Genomic DNA, 18,217 nt, shown 5'->3' with positions numbered 1-18,217 from the left:
TTTTCAAATGTAAATCAAACACTATTCAATTACATGCAAAAACATATCATAAGATATAATCATTATATATATAGTATAGAAGACAAATCTACTATGCATTAAACATGTCAAAACAAACCTGTATAAATATATTTAATATTAATTCTGTAACATATCTAATTATAATCCAACATCCCAAACTCAATTACTTAAAAACATTTTAACAAGATAAATTAACACAGTTCACATATATGCATCAATATAAAAAAAACCGTGAACCAACCACAAATTCATAACCATTAACAATATGCCAAACACATCACACACATATATATATATACCATAACCGAAATTTGCATAAACTTAAGCATCATATCTAGCCATTTTCGCATGGCTTATTATTTACAAATTCAAAAACTAACCCAAAACACAAACTAGCCTATACATTCCATAAGAGTAAAGTTCAACTTTTGAAAATACCAAAATAACGATCGATAGTGTGACTAATTACTCTGACGATCCCCAAGCTTGTAACTTGTTTCGAAAAATCTATAAAACAACGAATGAACACAGACACAGTAAGCTTGAATAGCTTAGTAAGTCATAAGCAATTAAATCATTTAAATGACATTAATAATATAATTTAGCTAAGACGAATCAAACAACCCTTAATCACATATACATTTAATATAGTAACGAATTCATATAGCATTACAAAAATATATAAGCAATTAAACATCAGTTGGCCGAATACACATATACTCATAAACACTCATAACTCTCACTTTCGATATCAAAAATACATCATTTGGCCGAATATGAGCATTCATATAAATACATATTATTCTCTATATACCATATATAATTTATATCACTATTTCAAATACTAAACTTACCTTATTTTCATTAACATTGAATTTAACACTTATTTGACCCTTTTAGCTCAATTTCACATTCCATCACAACTAAATAATGCCCATTGAACCAATCGAAACTGAATAGGATGCTCGAATAATCATATTTATCGTACAATGCCAACGTCCCACACGTGGTCTTACATGTAAACATGTAACGATGCCACTGTCCCTCATAGGGTCTTATTCGTAATTGCAATTTGATGCCACTGTCCCACACAGGGTCTTACTCAAAAATACTTATCGAATTTCCTTTGGTTCGTACAGGACTTTCAGACGTCCTAATTTGATCGAATCAAATTAGAATATATTATTTATATGCATAATCATATTAGACTATCACAATTATAAATTAATAGAATTCAAATCAGCATATTTAGTTTACATACAATTCAAATTAACAACGTTTATTTACCTATAGACTTACCTCGGACGAAGACAGACGAACCGGGACGACTATTCCACAACATTAGATTTCTCCTGATCCAATTTCGATTTCTTTTTTTCTTGATCTAAATTAGTATAATTTAAACTTATTTAATCACATATTCAATCAAATTTATCCAAAATACATAAATGGGCAAATTGCACTTTTGCCTCTAACATTTTACATTTTTCACGAATTAGTCCCTATTTCACAAAATACAAAATAAACAAAATTTTGTTGCACAATAGCTGGCCGAATATTCACTAAGCTCATATAAGTCCATGATTTTCATTTATTTCACATTTTAGTCCCTCAATTTATTATTTTTTTCAATTTAGCCCTAATTACTCAAAATCATCAAAAATTCAAATGCAACATATGTTTATCCATTTATATATTTTATTTTCTAGTATCAAACAACAAAAATCACAAGATTTCAACAATGGTAAAACACAAAATCATCATCAAATTCAAAAATTCAAGCATGGGTCGAGTAGTATTCGAAGCAACGATCTCAAAAACGTAAAAATTATCAAAAACCAAACAAGGATCATACCTAATTTTTGTCTTCCAATGGTCGAATGAACAAAAGCTCAAAATGTTCTTTTCTTTCTCAATTTTTCGGCAATAACAAAGACAAAATGCATGGCCACTTTGTTTGGTTTTATTAATTAATATATTATTTACCTATTTACTATTTTAACCTTTATAATTAAATTATAAAACCATATAATATATGCCCTTAACCGTCCATCACTTTTTTTCATGGTATAATTGCAACATAAACACTTCTCATTAAAAGAACAAATCAATTTAGCACTTTAACAAATAGTTAGTAACTTTTACCTTTTACGCGATTAAATCCTTTTATTAAATCGGACACCCAAACGATAAAATTTCAGAACGAAAATTTATCAAACACAAATTCACACAGTATAAACACCAAAAATAATTTTAAAATATTTTTAAACTAGGATTCGTGGTCCCGAAACCACCGTTCCGAATAGGGTCAAAAAATCGAGCTGTTACATTGCATGTGTTGTTATTATTATTAATAGTTCATGGTAATCTGTCTGGTATACGAACTGTATCCGAAACTCTCCATTTGTGAAAAGAAAAAAGAAAAAAAGCACGGGTTTTCTAATAGAACTCCTCCTGCTCTACGATAGTTGACACGTCAAAGAAGTTTTACCTGGAATAAAAGAACAAAAAATGGATTCATGAAGGTTTAATTAGTAAATCACTCCCACTCTGGATTCTTTTAGATAATGAAGATCTAATTTTAGGTTATGTTTCAGGAGAGTTTTACCAATGTGGGATAGAGTAAAAAAAAGTGAAGTAAGTGCTTATGATTCAACCAAGGGGCGTATAATTTATAGACTTCGCAACAAGGATTCGACGATTAGGTAGTTTTTTTAACTTCAAGATTTCTTTCAGGGGGATCCAATTCAACTTTCAAGAAACTTATTTTCTTCCAATAAGCGAATTCAAAAAAATTTAAGGAATAACAATAAACTATATGTTTCATTATTTATTGTATGTTATTTTTAAACTATGTTATTTTTAAACACACACCCTATGTTCTAAATACGTAGTTTCCACACGCATGGCATGTGATAGAATTTCAAGTATACTATATTTGAGCACTTTATTGGTGTTACTTTTAACCTAGTCACTAACTCAATTATGAAATTACAAAAATACCCCTTCTTTTAAATTATAATTAATGTTTTGAAATTTTTGCCTTTTCATATTTTGTATCATCTTTTAAGTATTTTAAAGGTATAATGACATTTTTTGGCACTCCAGCTTTACAAGAAAATGTCATTTTAGCCCTCAATTTAATTTTTTTTATCTCTTTTAGCCCTTGAACATGCTTTTTTTTGGTCAAATCACCTCGAAATGGATGAAAAAATTAGTGTTTATTAACTTTGCTGATGTGGCATACATGTGAAAGACATGTCAACATTTAATATATGTATTTTTAAAAAATTAAAAAAAATAAAAATACTTTTGTATAATTTTTATACTTTTCAATAATTTTAATAATTTTAAATTTTTAAAAATAAAATTTTTATAATTTTTAAATTTTTAAAAATTAATTAAATACTGGTGTATCATCCACGTGATAATCCACATGCATTCCACATTAGCAGAGTTAAAAAAACTTAAAAATTTCATCTAGTTTGGGGTGATTTGACAAAAAATACAAATTTAAGGGTTAAAAAATGTGAAAAATTAAATGAAGGGCTGATAATTTTTTTTTGGTAAAGTTGGAGGGTCAAATAGCCATTATGTCATATAAAGTACTTTTCTTTTCGTATAAAATTGTTATATAATATTTTTGGGAGCTTAAGTTAGATTAAAATGACTAAATCACTTTTTAGGCACCCAATAATAATATATCACACCAAATTTTTTTAAGAGCAGAAATAATATAATAATACATCAAGAAGCATAAAATTAATTCTTTTGACTATTTTTAACCTTAAAACTAATAAAATAATAATATATTTTTTTATAAAATTCTAAATCTCTAAACACTAAATCCTAAAATCTTATATCCATTTATACCTTAAATCGCAATTTAACACTTCCTTTAATGAATTTTAGTTGATAAGATAAAGTTAGTCAATTTGGTGTTTATGACACTTTGACGACCATCGATGTTTGCTTTGAAACGGAACCAAAGATGTGAACAGCTTAAGTTCAACAGTGATAGAAAAACTTAAGGGCACGTTTTCTAGTTAGGTTTTTTCTTTCAAAAACTACAACATAAAATAAATAAAATCACTTAAACCCTAAGTACATGTCATTTACAATCAAAAGGGTACTTTACAAAATTTTTTTAGTCACAGTCGTCTAGATGCTAGCTTCAAAATTACCTAAACTTGCGTACGGGAAAAACAAACTGTATGCTGAGCAATAGAGCTCAATAGTACATTTATAATTCAAAGCATATATCATAAGCATTAGCAAAACATTTCAATTCCAAACATGTATGTCTATATGCACATAACATCCTACTAACTTACAAATTAGTTGCCATACTTTTCATCATCAAACTTTATACTTAAGTATGTACCAAATGTTTATTCAATCCAATCCAATTACAACATTAAGCATTCAAGTATAAATATTTTCCATGAATCACTTACATTATATGACACATAATTCACTTCTTAATATCACATTACTTATTAGTTTTTAGAGTCTACTGACTCATTCATATCCATTTTGGCCCTCAGAGCTCAATTTCAATTGATTTGTATACCCAGCTGTGTGATTTCAACATTTCTTTCGCATTTAAGTACAATTCATTCAATGGTATCAATTTATACACATTCATATCATTCACCAAGTTACATTTTACAACCCTATTAACCTGACTTGGACGGATACATGATCGTCCAACCAACATACCAAAGTGCATTATTAATTAAATCGAAGTAAAATAACTGGCACATAATGTGCATTCTGGCGCACGAAGTGCATCCTGGCACACCAGGTACGTCTTGGCGCGTAAGTGAATAACCCGTACACAAATCAATCCTATGACATGCCCACTATATTTTACTCAGTCGACTAGTTAATAGGGTACCAATATTCAATTCCTTTTTACAATTTAGTACACATATCATTTGTCAATCATTTCCACTATTAAAACTCAATTCAACAATACATCACACGCATCCCATATTATTCCATACATTTTTACACAATTTCCATAGCATATGACATATTTAGAACAATTCCTGCTATTTTACATTTTATTCATTTTAGCCTTTTATTCTGAGAATTCACATTCAAGCTCAATACAATAGTTTATATTATTACTATATACTTACCTTGATACTACCGTATGCATGTAGCATGAAAATTCAAGCAATTTATATGACTTTAAATTATAAATGTACAAACTAGAATTTTTAGCTACTCATCTACCATTTTCGTTTTTCCTTTTCCTCTCGGTAGTTCTGCGTCAATGTTAGCTAGGAATAGTCATAAAAAATAACATACTATCAAATTCCAACCAATTCACAAGCAATTATCAATTTATGTAAAAATTGATAATTTAGTCCTTAAAAGCGGGACAAGCATAACTTCCAATTCAAGGCCTCAGATTAAAATTTGATTTCACCAAAACTCATTAGGGACCCTCTATTTTCTATCTCTACCAAAAATTGATGATAGTTTTGCATTTTGTTTAATTTGGTCCCTAATGTACAAAATTAACAATTAAGCTTTACAATTTAGTCCTTTTTATATACTAAGCTTAATTTCTAACAATTTAACACCTAAACCATTCAATTCCCAACCATGACAATTTTCTAAAACTTTAACAGTTTTACAAATTAGTACATGAGTTAGCTAGATCAAACTCTCATGATTCAAATTCCATAAAAATAAAAGAAAAATGGCTAGCAACTTACTTGAAATTAAGGCCAAAAGCTTGGAAAAACCTAACAATGGCATTAAGCACCATTCTGTCACTTGGAATCAATTGGTGAAGATGAACTTCTCTTTCTTTCCACCGAAATTCCATTTTTATACTAGGATTAAATTTTAAATTAGCTTAGTTAACCTTAATTTAATTAAACAAACCTTATTTTAATTAAGTTAATGGTCTCTTAATCATACCGTCCACTAAAAAACATTTTAACATGATATAATTTCTATTTTAAACCTTTGATTAATTGCTATTTAAGTCCTCAAGCCTTAATCTAATTAAAAATCTATAGCAATTAAATTTTTACAATTTAGTCACTGAGCCATAATTACTCACAATTTCGGTTAAATAACTTAACCAAATTTCAATTCATATATATGATAACCTTGTAAATATCTCTATTAAATCTTTATGAACTCGGTTTATGAAAACGAGGTCTCAAAACCATCTTTTTCGACACCACTAGAAACTGGATAGTTACAAAAGCATTAAAGATATCCTTGTATCGATGATTGAACTTATCAATCAAAAGAAGATTTTACCTTTGGCGAAACTTTTCTCCTTTGATTTTCCAAACTTTTAATTTTTTGCTTTCTTTTATAAGTTTTTAATTTTAATTTTATTTTTATTTTTGGAACCCCTTTTATATTTACTTGTTTTTATTTGAGAAATAAAATTATTATCGATTTCTATAGATACAATCCTATTTGTTGCTATCTACTAATTTATATTTTCAAGTAGATCTCGATAACCTAACACGTGTCATGGTTTACACTAACCAATAAAGAGGAATCTAATTTATATTTTCAAGTAAGTCTCAATAGTCTAACACCTGTCATGGTTTACACCAACCAATAAAAAGTTATTCCTTTTATTGGTGAAAGATTTATGACTTCTCTCTAAAACCATAAATAATACTAGAAATCCTATCAAATGCATATGCGTGTGAAAATCACAAATTTAGAATACAAATATGTATTTTTAATAACATATAATAAATAATAAAACTTATGGTTTGAAACCAATTAATAATAATACATGAAATATATATGTTATATATTAAAATAGAATAAATTGTGTATCAAAGTATTGTCATTAATTTTGAGTTGGTGTCGAGTTAACTTATGACACCAACTCAATCAAATACATTATTAATATATATATATATAACTGATGGAGGTAATAGAGTGTGCATAATAAAATTAGAATGTATAAAAATATCAAAGTAAAGCTTTAATTGAGTGCTAAATTAAAATTTTATTGATATAATTGGCGTGTGTTTGAAATCTATCATATGCATATTATTTTAAAGTGAAAAGATTAAAATACACCCACATAATATTATTTATTTTAATTACAAAAGGGCATTCTCATAATTTTTTAATCGAGTTGGTGCGCAGTTAACTCGTACTACTAACTCAATCAAAAATTTAAATAATAGGATATATATCTTAGCACAACAATAAAGCGACCCGAAATAATTCAACAGGAAAATCAAAGCACAACAAGATTATTAGTGGAAATCCCTCTAGTGTAAATTATATACACTATGGTAAGTAAAGCAATTACAAGGCTTAAGCATGTAAAAAACCCTTAAACTTAAAAAAAAAACCAATTAATTTTTTTTTGCATTAAATTGGGTACTTGAACTTTCAAAATGCATTAAAAAGACCCTCAAACTTTTTCAAAAACAACAATTAAGCCTCTACTTTTTTTTTACTCAATTGGGTACTTGAATTGCAAAATTGCATAAAAAATGCCCTCTAAATTTTTCAAAAAAAAGAAGCAATTAAGTCATTTTTGTTTGCACTCAATTGAGTACTTAAACAGCCAAAATACATTAAAAAAAAGACCATTTAACCATTAACTTTAACAGCTGTTAAAGTTAAAGTTAATTTCCCCTAATCTTTTTCAATTAAAGCCACCCCGTGTCACAAGCATAACGTGACATGTGGTAAAAAAATTATAAAAAAATAAAAAATCAATAAAATTTATAAAAATGTTAAATTTTAATAAAATATTTAAAAAATTTTAAAAATTAGAAAAAAAATTATAAAAATTGTAAAACATATAAAAAAATTTGTAAAATGTATCAAAAAGGCCATGTAACCATTAACTTTAACCGTTGACCGTTAAAGTTAACGACCCTCAATTTTTTTCCTGTTAAAGTCATCACATGTCACAACACAGTGTGACATGTGGCGAAAAATGATAAAAATAAAAATAAATAAAAGTTATAAAAAATTATAAATACTTCTTTTGGTATGATAATTTTTATATTTTTTTTACGAATTTTATATTTCTTTACATTTTTATAATTTTCTTATGACTTTATAACACTTTATTTTTTTGTCTATATTTCTATATGTTTATAAAAAAAATTATAAGATTTTACAATTTTTTTTTATAAATTTTTACAATTTTTTATAATTTTTTTACAATTTTTATAACTTTTTATTGATTTTTATTTTTATATTTTTTTGTTACATGTCATGCCATGATTAATGTGTGGTTGCTTTAACTGGAAAAATTAAGGGCAGTTAACTTTAACGGTTAACTATTAAAGTTAGCAGTCAAAGGACTTTTTATGTATTTTGATTGTTGAAGTATCTAATTAAGTACAAAAAAAAATAGAAGCTTAATTGCTTTCTTTAAAAAAGTTTAAGGATTTTTTTTATGCATATTGAAAATTCAATTACCAATTAAGTGAAAAAAAAATAGTGGCTTAATTATTTATTATTTTTTTAATTTGAAGACTTTTTACCGCTTTTGTAAGCCTGCAATCACTTCACATATTAATCTACCCCCAATTTGCTGCATTCTTTTTTCTTTTCAGAATGTTATTTTTATCTAGCTTTCTTTTTTCCTTACGAAACATGCAGCAAAGAAACATTAGGAACAGCAGCATGCAAACATTAACTTGAAAATGTTACAGAATGAACAAAAACATAACCAAGTACAGATTCTTGAAAACATAAGCCCTGGGCTTTTTCAGCAACCATAATTGTTCCGAGTTTATTTAATCTTACAATCCAAAAAAGCCGAATACTGGAGCTATGAAAGTAGTTGTAAATTTGATTTCAGGCTTCTTTTTTACCGCCATCAGCAGCAAGTTCGCCATTGTTGCCACCGTTCATCATAGCGAGAATAGAATTCATCATTGCTTTTTCATCGAAATTCAGGGCATTCTCCCTATCGTTTTTGTCAATTGCAGCAAGGAAGAGCATGAAATCATCAACCAGTTTCAGCTTGGGGGATTCCTTAGCAACCATGCTCTGCTTCTTCTTCTTAAGCATTTCGTATTCCTTGGCTTTCTCACGAAGCGCAAGCTGAAGAGACCTTAGCAACTCATTCATCCGCCTTGTCTCCTCTCTCATCCTTGCAGCTTCCACAGCCATATCAGTAAACATAATGACCTCTTGCGGGCCCTGTTTTATTAAAGACAAAAAACATAACTTTATTCGTTAACAAAAAATCTAAGTCCTTACTAACAATAAATGATGTCGGTGTTGTTACTGTTAGGAAACTGAAATAACATAAACCGAAATCTAACCATAGGATATGAGACAAAGATTCGTGAAACTGCAAGAATTGTGGAGTGAGCTATGAGGGGTATTCTAATTTGATGCTATATATAGAGAGAGAATAAAACACTGAAGAAGGGCGTACGTAACATTACTGATATAGTGATATTTAATATTATTGTCGTCATAAATGAATAAAAGCAAATAAGTTATGCTAAAATCGCAGGAATGGTCGTTGGCACATGAAATCTTTTAACTACATTTAATCTTTGTCTCAGTTTCATGACGGTGGGCATTGTAAAGGTGGGTGTCATGGTCTTACGAAGATTTATGAAGTTGTGGGGTATGAAATTTTCAATTATATGTAGTACTCCTTGCAGTTTAAACAAAATATATATATATAATATTTTTGTCAGCATGACTAAAGGTGGGCCTCGATTAGTTAAGGTTGTCTTGCTTTAATTTACGTCTTCTTTTGGTCAAGTTTGTCTTAATTAGATTTCAGTCTTGCCACGTGGAATGTGATCTAAATTTTGTCAACCTAGAAACCGCGTTAAATTATGAAAATACTAGGTATGTTATTAATATTTTTTGTTTTGTCAAAATGGCTTTAATAATATTTTTAAAATTTTTTTGTCACCAATCTTTTTTTTAACTATTTTTTAATAAATTTGATGAAAATACAGTTAAAAAAGTTAACGGAGATGATATGAAATTTTATGTGTGGAATATTTTTAATGAAATATAATTTATTACTTTAAAAATCTAAAAAGATAATTACATGTGAAAAATAATAAAATAAACAAATAATACATAAAATTAAAAAATAACTCTTAATTTAAAGAAAATGATTCAAGGTTTTAAAATTTTTTTAAAAAAAGGATTCAATTTTTCATATGTTTATTTATGAGAGGTTCTTTTTATAGAGTTAAGTTTTTTTTAGATAATTACATTTATTTTTTAAAATTAAGAGTTATTTTTTAAATTTCATGCATTATTTATTTTATTATTTTTTACATATAATTATCTTATTAGGTTATCTAAGTAATAAATTATATTTTATTAAAAATATTCCATATATAAAATTTCACATTATCCCTGTTAACATTTTTAACCATTAGAAAAAATAATTTGAAAAAAAACAAAAATTGATAATAATAGAATACTATTTTGACAAAAATATACCAGTATTAATGGCGAAATTTATATTAATCCACAAAATAATTATATCCCAACTTTGCAACCATTGCACACGCAACGAAAGATAGAGGAATCCAGCTTTAAGGATAATGCTGAGTCAGAGATCTACGCCAAGAAATAGTTGATGTGCGATAAAATTCTTTCCGCTAGTAGCCGCAAGATTAATTATTATAATAGTAATATTAAAATTAATAAAAATATATATATTTAGTCATAACTGTGGTAATAAAACATTATAATTACTTATAAAAAATAATATAATATTAGAATTAAGGTTTATTAAATAATAATTAATATTTTTTTTATAATCACAGGTATTTTCATTTTACAATCCAAATTTAGTTTTGTTCAGATCAAATATGATATTTAAGTAAAACTTATTAATTTCTTTATAATAGATCAGATTGTACTAATAAAAATTCATTTTATCCCATTTATTTCAATCACAAGGATTCAACAATCATTTAGTCAAAATCACATAACTACTCATACACTCATCAACAAAAATAAGAAATCTTAATCTTTAATAATTTTGTCATCATCTAATTATTTTTGCATGGGCTCATTCAATAATGTAAAATATCCTAATGTGATAAATCAATTAATTAAAAAAATCTTTTAATTCCAATTAAAAATTTATTGGCTTTTAAGAAAAGCCCAAAATTGTGAATTTTTATTCATTGTTTTACTTTCTTTTTTTTTTTTGACTCTAAAATCCAAATATTTAGGGAAAAAGCCACTTGTTGGTAATAATTAGCACTTTTGGGATTGCCATAGATGAATTTAAAATAAAATAAAATAAAATAAATGCTATTAATATTTTTATTAAATGAAAATTCATTTATAGAATCATCTTTTATAAAAAAATATTTTTTTAATTAAAAGCCAACCACTTATATTGAAAATGAAGAAACACTTCCTAGAAAATTGGAAAAAATAAAGCAACAAAAGAAAATTGAGAACTTTAGTATCCAGATTAAATCTATATTATTGAAAAAAAAAATTTGGGCTCGACTTTTTATTTTAAAAGGCGAAAATAGAGTTGCCATCAGTTCTTTTTCATTAGGAGTGATTAGGGGTGCTCATTTGGTTAACCGACCGGCTAACCGACCCGAAATAGCATTAACCGAATTAACCAACCTTTCAAAATTTTTAACCGTTAACCGAATCAAAATTTTTTCAAAAAAATTAACCGAACTGAAATTTTTTTGGTTAATTCGGTGGGTTAACCGAATTAACTGAAAATTATATGTTTTTTATTTTTGGTTAAAAATTAGCCGAATTAACCAAATTAACTGAATTACCCGAATTAACCGAATTACCCGAATTAACCTAATTGAATCATACATAATTAAATTATTTTTAAACTTTTATACTTTAGTTTTAGTTTTAGATTTTTATTTTTACTTATTAAATTATTTGTAATTTTTATGATTGGGTTGGGTTGGGTTGGGTAATTGGGTTGGGTAATTAGGTTGGATTGAATACTTGGGTTTGGATTGGGTTTAGGTGAATATTGGGCCTATTTATATATTATAATTTTATTTATTAATATTTTCGGTTAAACCGAAAAAATTCGGTTAACCGACCGGTTTCGAACCGAATTAACCGTGAATCGAAAAATCAAAAAATAATTAACCGACCCCCAACTGAAAAAATCGGTTAACCTATCGATTAACCGAATTCGGTCGGTTAACCGAATTTTTTTGGTTTTACCCGAATTTTGCACACTCCTAGGAGTGATTGGATCACCTCAAAACTTGGTCACTTTAATAAAATATTAGATTTGCTAAAACGATGATTTTTGGTTTACAAAATCCAAGAAATGGGTTCGAGAGTCAGTTATGTACGAGGAAGGATTAGCACCCTCATAACGCCCAAAATTGGTACCTAGTTGATTACTTGATGCCTTAGTGTCGAGAATTGAGAATTCAAAGAAAATTTAAAGTACGATCTCCTTTTTTTTGCATGATGTTATTTGATTAAAATATCGCTAACTAAATTAAATTTCATGGAAAATGTCTTCTTATTTAAAGTTAATCAAGAAGAAAAGATCATGTCCCTTAAGTTAGGGCACGAGGTCTCAAAAACAAGAATAATCACCATTTAATTATTACCTAAGACCTATGTGTCCCGAATTTTAAAGGGATGTTTGATTATTTCAGTTCAAGGAGAAAATCGTACCCCATAAGTTAGGGTACAATTTCTCAAATCCCCTAATTAAAGAACATCATCTTGGTTCTAATTATTTCCTATGCATCGGGTAAAAGCGAAAATAACATTTAATGTGATGTGCTATTAATTTATTTGAGTTTGGTACCAAATGAACACTTTTGGCAAAAAAAGAATAGCTACATAGGTACAAATGAAATAACATTATAATGAAATAAAAAAATGATTGTAGTAAATGTAATGAGGGTAAAATAGTAAATGACTATAATATGATAATAATGGTAATAATAATCATATCTAATGACAAAATAAAAATAAAATAAAAAATAACTACTCAATGATGTAAAGAAAATTGCATAATTTAGAAAGGGGTAAAAAAAAAAGGCAAATGACTAAATTGAAAGCTAAAAGAAATTCTAAGCAAAAACTAAAAAAAAAAAGCAAACAAAGGATTAAATCAAAACAAAATAAAAAGTAAAAGGACTCAAAGTGTTATTTTCCCTAACCTAGCATACGTGTCATTCCCTTGATGGTCAACAGTGAGTCAAGAGACTGATTTGCAAAGCAATTAAAATTATGGAGTGAAAATTAAAAAAAATGAAAAAGGAATAGGATGAAATTAAAAAGGAGCGAAAAACGAGGAAGGACCAAAATGGAATTTATCCCCTCTATGCGAAAACACGCAGATCCTAGGGGAGTCGGGTCGAATTATTTGGGTCAACTTTGAAACGACGCTGTTTTAGGCGTCTGAAGCAAAGCCCAAAACGATGTCGTTTTGAAGGGGTTATATAAGTTAAAAATGTTAAAAAAAATCATTTGCATCCGTTTTTTTTAAATTCTTTTCTTCTTTTTCTCTGAAGCTTCCCCTCATCCCGCCTGGGGCCGTCGTAGCTCCACCGTGGTCGCTGATCATTGCCAACAGTGATTGTCGCCTCTGGTGGTCCGAAGTTCAAAAAATGCCCCCATTGATCCCCTTTTTCACGTAAAATGCCGATTTGGGGTTAAAACCCTCAAAAATGAAGCCAAAACTCGATAAAAGGGTTTGAAACCTTTTGGCTTCTACCTTTCTAACGAGGCTCTCAACGGAACCTGTAACACCCCAAACCCAAGTCCGTCACCGGAATAAGGTAATATCAACTTATTACGAGTCATTTCATATCATGCATCGAACATATTCATAAACACATAACTCATAATTAAAAATTATGAAAAATATTTCAAACACCACTTTAGGTCATACTCATTTTGCCTACTCGACTAACAAATCAATTACAAACAACAATGACTCAAATGTGTATATAAAACTCACATTTAAATACAAGCGATTATAAACTTTGGACCGAATATGCCATAAGCATTTGTATAATTTTATAGTATATTCACTTATTATTATTCAAACAATCAAAACTACCTATCAAATTGCATACAAATATTTATTCATCAAATAATTATAATTACTATTCATACGGTCAATTTCTCAAGCTTTAGCCGAATACAATTAAGCTTAAATACTTATACTTTAACTAATGTCAAATACATCAATACTCAAACAATTCCATGCACAACATACCAAGGTCGATTCTATATATATTTACTATATAATATTTATCCCTCAATTGTATCAAAGGTCGTTTACAAGTCCAAGTTCATAAACAATGTTCATTATGCAAATTACCAATTTCAACCATTCAATTTTCATAGTAAATCAATATACCATTTTCACATAGTATATGATAATTCAAATTCAATCTCAATTGCCAAAAACTAAAATATTTCCATCCATGAATTCAATTGTAACTTATACTTACATCGTATCATATCAATCATCTTTACTTGTCTATCACAACCAATATGCATAATCATCAAAATTGAAAATCTCCCAAAGCATAACATCATTTATATTAGTCTTAACCATCTATAAACATAGCCAAAACATCAACCATAATAATATTCAAAGCATGAAACCATTCATGTCAAAATAAACAAAGCCATTTTCGCATGGCCTATTATATATATATACACTTCGTTCAAAATATATTCAAAAGGGGAGTATAGCCTATACATGCCATAGATTTTATATTTAACTTCTATAATTACCGATGAACGGACGATAGTGTGATTAACTACGCTGACGATCCCCGAACCTGTAACTAGCTTCCAAAATCTATAAAACCGAAAGAAAAACACATATATAAAATAAGCTACCACAGCTTAGTAAGTCATAAGCAATTGTACAATTTAATGACATTAATAATTCAATAACAAAATCAAATAATGCAATCATATTCGTATATATATACATATTCGAGCTTGCAAAACTTAAATATCAAATATGTAACTATGAACTAATTTCAGCTTGGCCGAATAGGTCTTTAAATAATAACATAGTTATTCCCATATTCAATTCATATACCCACTCTTTACCAAATGTACTCTTTCATAAATAAATGCATATAAAACATAATTATAATATCACATATATTTGCCATTTGTCCGAATATAAACTTTCATATACTCATATACTTTCATTTACCTCGTGTAAATTTTTTCTCATCACAATTGAAATAACCAACTTACCTTGATATCAAGTATTATTCATTCATTGTATACTTGTACTATCATGTACTAAATAATTGATCGAGGTCATAATGAAGTTGCACAATTAGTGCTCTTTCTCATCTAAACAAGTTGCTCTCGGTATCGCACACTTAGTGCCCGTTATTCAACATCATCATTTTAATTTTGCACACTTAGTGCCCATTATCCAACATCATTATTTTAATTTCGCACACTTAGTGCCGTTCATATAGCCGTAGCTATTCCATACTCGCACACTTAGTGCTAAATATCGATAAATCGCATTTACATCTATTTCTACTTTTCGAACTAAAACGCATTCAGCTATATATATATTTGCATTTTCATTTCAGCATATATATAATTAACATTTATTCAGAAAATTTAACATCTAATTGCTTATAAACTTACCTCGAATAGCGATAAACCGGAACGGAACGATTAATCGACGACTTTATTTTTCCCCCGATCCAAGTCTGATTTCTTTAATTCTTGATCTATACACATTCAAATTTAACTCATTCAAACATAATTTCATTCAATTCCATCCGAGAACACATAAATGGGTAATTTACCATTTTGCCCCTGATATTTAACATTTTTACAATTTACTCCAAATTTCACAAAACACAAAATATTCCAAATTAATCACAATGTAGTTTGGCCGAATATTCCCTAGACTCAAATAGGTCCTTGCATGTCATTAATTTCACATTCTAGTCCCTCAATTTAATATTTTCTTACAAATTAATCCAAAATAATCAAATTCATCAAAAATTCAAAAACAAACATTATAATCTATCACATATCTTTCATATTTCATCATTAACTATCATAAAGCTCAAGTATTCATCAATGGCATATCTCAAAATCACCTTCAAATTCTAAAATTAAAGTATGGGCTAAATAGAGCACAAAGCAATGATTACAAAAACGTAAAAATCATCAAAAATCGAAATCAAAACATAACTTAACCAAGCTAAAGAAGTGCCGAAACTTAAAAAGCCATGTATGGTTCCTTCCTTTTCAATATTCGGCTAACAAAGATGAACATATTCATCTTTTGATAACTTATTTTTAGTATAAATTTAATATTTACCTTATTACTATATTAAGCTTTTACTAATAATTATGTCTAACATATATATTAAGGTTACTCTTGTCAAATGCCACCCACTATCTAACTTTTGGTCTTATTGCATCATAAATCCTCCCATTTAAAAAGACAACAACATTTAGGTGCTTTTAGATTTAACCCTTAAATTTTTATTTTACGCGTTTAAACCATTTTATTAAATCGGACACTTAAACGATGAAATTAAAACACGGAAATTTCACACAATCAAATTCACACATAATAAACACAGAAAATAATATTAAAATATTTTTCTAATTCAGATTTGTGGTCCCGAAACCACTGTTTCGATTTGGGTCAAAATCGGACTGTTATAGAACCCTAGTGGTTTCAGAAGCCTTTCTAGTCGGAGAAAGCTTCCTACAACGGCGGAAGACAAGGTGTCGCAAGTAAAAGATTAAACCGTATTTTTTATGCTTTCTTTGAAAAATAAAATAAAACAGACTATCTTTTCTTTTAACTTTTTTTTTGTATTTGATTTCTTGTATGTCCAAATTACAACATAGTTTTTGGTTTTTATAGCCAGATATATTACACAATAGTTTTTTTCTTTTCTTTTATGCTTCTCTGCTTTTGTTCTTGTTTTTGTTTCAAGCCTTTGTATGGTGGCGGTGAAAAAAGCTTTCGGTTAATAGCGATCGAGAGATGCGCCTTTTGTCATTTCAGAGAAATTGGTAGAAGGCAGTCCTAGGGGCGAGGACAACTTTGGGGGTGTGCCTACTGACGTGGTAGAGGCAGCAGCTAAAGGGATTACGATTTTTTATTTTTTAGTTTAGGTTTAGGATAGTGGGCTTTGGACTTGTAAATGGCCTAGACTTTTATTTGTTTTTGTTTTGTTTTGTCTGGCCGGACAAAATTGGACCACTACAACTGCCCCTTTTTGCTCCTTGCCATGTAACGAGAATGGAGCAAAGACTTTAAAGAGGACCAATTTTGTCTGGTCCTATCAAATCTCGACTTATTTGGTGCTCCTCTTTTTCAAGTAGCTTATTCTTTCAATCCATTGGTTACTCTACTCCACTATATCTAATTTGCTATAACTTTAAGAAGGTAGGATTTAGTGTTATAGTTTCATCTTACTCCATTGCAACTTTAAAGAGATAAGATTTGTAGCTTCATCTTGCTCCATTGTAACTTCAGAGAGATAAAATTCGCTATGGTAACTTAAATTTGACCCACTACAACTTTAGGGGTATAGGATTTGTGGCTTTAATCTGCTCTACTATAACTTTAGGGAGATAAGATTCGTTATGCTAGATTCAATCCAACCCACTGCAACTTCAGAGGTATAGGATTTGTAGCTTTAATCTGCTCCACTATAACTTCAGGGAGATAAGATTCGCTATAGTAGATTCAATCCGATCCACTGCAACTTTAAGGGTATAAGATTTGTAGCTTCATCTGTTTCACTGCAACTTTAGGGAGATAAGATTCACTATGGTAACTTTAATCCAACCCACTGCAACTTCAAGGGTATAGGATTTGTAGCTTCAATCTGCTCTACTATAATTTCAGATAGATAAGGTTCGCTATGATAGATTTAATCTGACCCACTGCATCTTTAGGGGTACAGGATTTGTATCATTAATATACTCCACTGCAACTTCAAAGAGATAAGATTAGCTATGATAACTTCAATTTGACCCACTGCAACTTCAAAGCTATAAGATTCATAGTTTCAATCTGCTCCACTTCAACTTTAGGGAGATAAGATTCGCTATGGTAAACTTAATCCAAACCACTGTAACTTTAGGGGTATAAGATTTGTAGCTTTAATTGTTCCACTGTAACTTTAGGGAGATAAGATTTGTTATGGTAAATTTAATCTGATCCACTATA

The 18,217-nt window shown here is 28.6% G+C and overlaps 1 protein-coding gene and 1 long non-coding RNA gene across 2 annotated transcripts; both read right to left on the bottom strand.

Annotated features, from left to right (window-relative positions):
- Positions 1–250: 250 nt before the first annotated feature.
- Positions 251–1,944, bottom strand: LOC121225152 (uncharacterized). Its single transcript, XR_005923069.1, has 3 exons — positions 1,877–1,944; positions 1,321–1,405; positions 251–528 (listed from the first exon to the last, which is right to left on the bottom strand). It is a non-coding gene; the product is annotated as an uncharacterized lncRNA (long non-coding RNA).
- A 6,718-nt stretch (positions 1,945–8,662) lies between these two features.
- Positions 8,663–9,386, bottom strand: LOC107940067 (uncharacterized). The gene is made up of 2 exons (XM_016873481.2): positions 9,324–9,386; positions 8,663–9,198 (listed from the first exon to the last, which is right to left on the bottom strand). Exons 1-2 carry the CDS (start codon positions 9,324–9,326, stop codon positions 8,851–8,853), a joined length of 351 nt encoding a protein of 116 aa, XP_016728970.1. The 5' UTR covers positions 9,327–9,386; the 3' UTR covers positions 8,663–8,850.
- Between the last annotated feature and the right edge of the window lie 8,831 nt (positions 9,387–18,217).

This window comes from Gossypium hirsutum, chromosome D13 (assembly GCF_007990345.1).
Source record: "Gossypium hirsutum isolate 1008001.06 chromosome D13, Gossypium_hirsutum_v2.1, whole genome shotgun sequence".
Lineage (NCBI taxonomy): Eukaryota > Viridiplantae > Streptophyta > Magnoliopsida > Malvales > Malvaceae > Gossypium > Gossypium hirsutum.
Note: the sequence above shows the minus strand (reverse complement) of the source record. Positions and strands in the feature narration are given on the sequence as shown.